The sequence below is a fragment of the Equus quagga genome, chromosome 13, assembly GCF_021613505.1.
Source record: "Equus quagga isolate Etosha38 chromosome 13, UCLA_HA_Equagga_1.0, whole genome shotgun sequence".
In the NCBI taxonomy this organism is placed as follows: Eukaryota; Metazoa; Chordata; class Mammalia; order Perissodactyla; family Equidae; genus Equus; species Equus quagga.
This window is the reverse complement of record NC_060279.1, coordinates 101,605,322-101,610,319: the sequence shown is the minus strand read 5'-3', so window position 1 is coordinate 101,610,319 and position 4,998 is coordinate 101,605,322. Positions and strand designations below refer to the sequence as shown.

At 59.9% G+C, this 4,998-nt stretch overlaps 1 protein-coding gene across 1 annotated transcript; it reads right to left on the bottom strand.

Moving 5' to 3' along the window:
• Positions 1-202: 202 nt before the first annotated feature.
• On the bottom strand, positions 203-4,709 carry LOC124249828 (protein FAM187B-like). The gene is made up of 2 exons (XM_046681271.1): positions 3,997-4,709; positions 203-1,268 (listed from the first exon to the last, which is right to left on the bottom strand). Exons 1-2 carry the CDS (start codon positions 4,707-4,709, stop codon positions 887-889), a joined length of 1,095 nt encoding a protein of 364 aa, XP_046537227.1. The 3' UTR covers positions 203-886.
• Positions 4,710-4,998: the final 289 nt, after the last annotated feature.

The following is a 4,998-nucleotide window of genomic DNA, read 5'->3' as shown; positions in this document are numbered from 1 at the left end:
GCCTTAAGTGTTCTGGTGACAGTGTGTGGTATGTGGGGGTGAGCCCCGCCCTCTCCTTGGGGGCAGAAGATCTGTTCTGGAGGTTTCGGATCTGTCCTGTCGCGGCTTCACAATGGAGTATTAGGGCAATGAATTTTATACGGCATTAATATTTTATTCCTCACTCCTGCACTCTGCCCAACAGTGTATATAATTTCTGGGAACAGCCAGGCCTTGTGATTCCCACTGGTCAGCTGGGCCGGGGCTGGCACCCTGTCCTGCTGGAGGGGCTGCCTCCCTTTCTCAGGCTCTCAGGGGCTCTTTCCACTGCAGGAACCAGGAAGGGGGACGCAGGTCCGGCTGCCCTGGGCCACCGCTCTGGCAGCACCATCTGACTTGGGGAGATATGGTAGAGCCTGGTGTCTCTAGGGACAACCAGGGCAGGGTGGGGCAAGAGACGTCAAGGAAGGGCAGCTCCCAGCGCGGACCTGGGAGCCTGGGGGTCACCCATGCCCACCCCCAGTCTCAGCCCTTGTCTCTGGGGGTGAGTGAGAGGGCTACAGTTTCCCACACCCAGAGACTCACCCCCAAAATGGCCTCATCCCACCCCTCCCCTCCTCCCTGTGAGGAGCACAGGGCTCGAGCCAGGCAGCCTGGGTTTGAACCGCAGCCCCCACCAATCACTGGACAGGTAGCCTTGCCTCAGTTTCCTCACCCGGGATTGCTAACGAGCTAACAGTGCGGCCCCTGGAACAGGGAGGCGCTCAGTCGCCCTTGGCCATGACAGCAGTCTGCTCTGGACCATGCAGATTCAGAGGGCAGCGTGGGGCTGGCAGCGGCCGGTGCCGGGGGAGGGGCGGTGGGGCGAGCAAGGCACGGAGGTGGGTCTCAGCTCGGAGGCTCTGCTTTATTTCACCAGCAGCACCTGCTTGCTCCTGCTGCCCTGGGAGGGGCGGAAGTGCTTGAGCAGCACCCCCAGCAGGCCCAGGACTGTGGCCACCAGCAGCGTGAGCTTCAGCCCCTTGAGGACCGAGTCGGCCTTCCCCTTCCCGACCGCCTCCGCCTGCGGCAGAGAGGCGTCCTCTCTCAGAGTCTCCAGCACCTCGGGATCGGGCCTGGGGTTGAAGTGGCCCATGAGCTCCTGCTGCACGAAGCACTTGTAGACAGCCGGCTGGAAGACCTGCAGACGCCTGCCGCCGTTGGCGGGGTCCAGGAAGCCGCCTACTTCCCGGCCAGAGAGCTGATCCTCCCACTTCAGAGGCACGTCCTTGGCTTCCCATATGATGGGCCTGCAAAAAAGGACAAGGTCAGCTGCAGCACCCAAAGGAGAAAGGGGGACTAATGTCTGAAAGGAGGTGGGGCCGGCAGCACCCTCCTCCCTGGGAACAGCAAGCAGAGCCCCCTCCGAGGAGTACTATGTAGCAGTGAACAAGGGGAGCCGGGGGCAGGGTGGCCGGGAGCTCTCAGAGCCCCACCCCCTACTTCAGTTCACGGGCCACCTGGCCAAATGCTTCCAGCTCTGAGCCTCCTTTTGCTCACTTGGAAACTGGGGTGCGATGATTGTACCTACCGCACAGGGTTATTGGGAGGAATGAGCGAGGACTCTCCCTAAATGATTTGCGCTCCCCACTTACCTGCCTGGCCCCATTCCCTCCACTTTCTCCCTCCCTCACTCTGCTGCAGCCACACCGGCCTCCTACATGTTCCTCCACGTCCTGGGTACGCTCCTGCCTCAGGGCCTTTGCCCAAGCTGTTCCTCTGCCTCCTCAGTGTGCACGGCTCCCTCCCTCCTTTCAGTCTTGGCTGAGATGCCACCTTCTCAGAGACGCCGTGCCTGGCCTCCCTGGTAAAAACTGTCACGCCCACTTCTGTTCCCCTCCCTGCCCTTCTCACCCTCTGAAATACTGCATATTTTATTCCTGTGATCGGTTGATTCCTCTGCAAGGGCAGTCTTGTTCTGCACTGCATCCCGGGCGTCCAGAACAGAGCTTGGCTTATAAACAATCAGTGAAACGTGGCAACAGAACAAATGAACCAGGCAACGGGCCCCTCGTGGCTGAGGAACACAGGGGGCCCTCAACGGGCAGTGCTGACCAGACCACGAATCAGACAAGCAGTCCCTAATGTCCCTCAGAGTGTGGAGCCCGGCCAGACACTGCTGGAAGCATCTTTCCAGCATCTGCCCCCTTAGGCATCACAGTGACCCCATGAGGCTGGGGCCAGCAAGACCTCCGGGCTGAGCTGGATAGTATCTTCCCCAAATTCACGTTCTAACCAGAGCCTCAGAATGTGACCTTCTTTGGAAATAAGGTCGTTGCAGTTGTCATGAGTTAATATCAGATCAGACTGGAGTAGGGTGGGCCCCAAATCCAATATGACCCATGTCCTTATAAGAAAAGGGGGAGAGACACAAAGGACATGGACACACAGGGAGAACACCAAGTGATGACAGAGGCAGAGATCGGAGCGAGGCACCTATAGGCCAGGGAAGGCCAAGGACTGCCAGCCACCAGCAGAAGCCGGCAAGAAACCCGGAGGGGGGCTCCCCAGCCTCTCTGAGAGCACGTGGCCCTGCTGACACCTTGATTTTGGACTTCTAGCCTCCAGAACTGGAAGAGAACGTACTCGTGTTGTGTCAAGCCACTCAGCTTGACACTTTGTATGGCAGTCCTGGGAAACCAACACAACTCCTCTGCTACCGACGGGGACACATGCCCAGAGAGAGGCCACAGCCCAGGCACACAGCTGGAACTGGAACCCAGACCTAGCTGAGGCCAGAGCCCGAGACAGAAACCCCGCAGGAAATGCCACTCTGCTCGGCTCCCTGGAGACATGGGCAACTCTTGAAGCCTCAGCCACCCGCCTTGGTTTGTACCTCGAGCTCCCTGTGATGCATGGGGGCTCCTGAGCAGGTGGATGACATGGAGCGGGGGACCCCAGTCCAGACGGGAGGAGGGGTTCACAGGCACTTTCCTGCACTTCTGAACTGTGGGGTTTTTAGGAACCAGGTGTTACTTTTTACACTTAGAGGAAGAGGAAGAAAGGAGGAAGGGAGACAAAAAGACACAAGGGTGGGAGAAAGAGGGGTATGGAAGTCACAGCTGGAATCAACTAGGAGATGAGACCCAGAGGGTGGCGGCAGAGGCGGCAGAGGTTGCAGGGCTCCCCGCTCACCAGTGTCCCGTGCGAGGGAGGGGCTGCCGCTGACCCATGAGGAGGGAGAGGTTCAGGGTCTGCGCTGCCACCTCTCACCACGGATGCCCCTGGGCAAGGACCGCACCTCCAAGCTGCAGCTGCCCCATCTATAAGTGACCTCCGCAGAGGCCACAGCTCCCGGGGCAGCAGGAGGCAGAGGGAGGACGCCGTCCATGAAGAGAGTTTGCCCAGATAGCCCATGGTGCCAGCATGGCACTGTGAGTGGTTGTGGCACTTATGACTGGGGTGGGGGCCGATGGTTTGGGGATGAGAAGGGAAAGGGGAGATTCCAGGGGCTCCGGGCAGGAAGACAAGAACGTGAGTGTGAGCCTGGGGAGGCTGGCCCTGACGGGTACCCTGGGTACCATCCTCTCCTCTGGGGGCTTGCTCACCCTCCCAGATGAGTCAGAGGCCTCAGAGACCCACAGCTGCCCCAGCCTCCCCCAGCACAGCTCCGTCACTGGCCTGGGCTTCCCCCATCCCTGCCAGGACCAAATTCCCCCTGGGTCGGGGCTTCCTGAGGGCAGGACCTGCAGCTGTGTGCTGACAGCCATGGATACAGCATCACCCAGCGCAGGGCCGGGCACAGTCAGCTGAGCCCTCGCTGACTGTGAGCTGGCCTTCTTGTACCTGCATACAACTCAAGAGTGTACGAGCACCAGGGGATTCTGGCCAAGGGAACATCTGAAGAAACGAAGGAGAGAGCCTGTGGGGCCAACACGCATAGAACCCCTCCCTCTCTGCACGGCCACCCTAGAAGGCTCCCAGACTGGGAGAGCCCGGCTAGGGGCCAAGCGTGGGGCTGGCGCCCGCTTCCTTCACCTGTAGATGGATCCTAGGGGACAGGTGAGCCAGGTGGATCCTGACTGCTCACTGAGCTTGAAGTTGTCAAAAACGATGTGCTTCCCCGCGAACGTGGTGCAGTCGGCATAGCAGGTTTCCACTTGCATCTCAGGCCGCAGGCGTTGGTTCCACACCGTGACGTCCCCCAGATACAGCCAGCAGGGCATGGGCTCCTCCAGCGTCTCCTGGATGTAGCAGTACCCCAGGCGTTTGCGCTCGCCCAGCTTCCCACAGCGGTTGCAGTCCTGCCAGGGCTCCCACTGGGTGAACACCACCTCCTTGCTGTCCAGACTCAGGGTGTCATTCTGCAGGGGCACCTGGCCCAGGCCTCTGTGAGTGATGTGCAGGGAGGTGACGTCCTGGAAGTCAATCTTGTACTGCACCAGCTGGACGTCCTTCTTGTCCCAGCAGCTGTAGAAGCCTGTCTGTGCGGACAGCGGGCTCCGGATGAGAAGGCTGCCATCGGGCATTATCTCCATGTTGGGAACATCCTGGAGGTTGTGGAACCAGCGGGTCCTGTCCTTCACGAAGAAGTAGTACCACTGGGCCCCGGAGGAGTTACAGTGCAGGAGGACGTCGTTCTCTGAGAGCAGGGCCCGCTGGCACTGCGCCCCCCTGGGACAGGTGACGAAGAGATAGGCCCCCAGCCCCGGGGCAGCAAAGCTGAGCAGCAGCCACAGGGCGGTCAGCATGGTGGACTGGGATTGTGGCAGTGGGCCGGGCCCCACCCTGGACCTTGTGGTCACTCATGGCCTCAGCACTGGGCAGCAGCATGGACTGCAGTCCCCGCCATGGGTGTGTGAGGTCACAATCCCCATTTGTTTGGTGACAAGTTAACAACCCTACTTAATTTCTACTTCAAGCCCTCCACTCTGCTGGGGTAGGAGGAACTTAATTCGTCTATTCAGGGTTTTCTCTAACCACCCCTTCCCCCTCTGTGAGCTATGGCATTAAAGTAGCACGTGTGAACGTTCAATGCAT

Bases quoted from the DNA above. Each gene is read 5' to 3' on its own strand.
- LOC124249828 (XM_046681271.1), bottom strand. From the start codon at position 4,709: ATGCTGACCGCCCTGTGGCTGCTGCTCAGCTTTGCTGCCCCGGGGCTG. The intron at 1,269-3,996 runs GTGAAGGAAGCG...CCTTTTTTGCAG, and splicing joins CCCCTAGGATCCATCTACAG to GCCCATCATATGGGAAGCCA.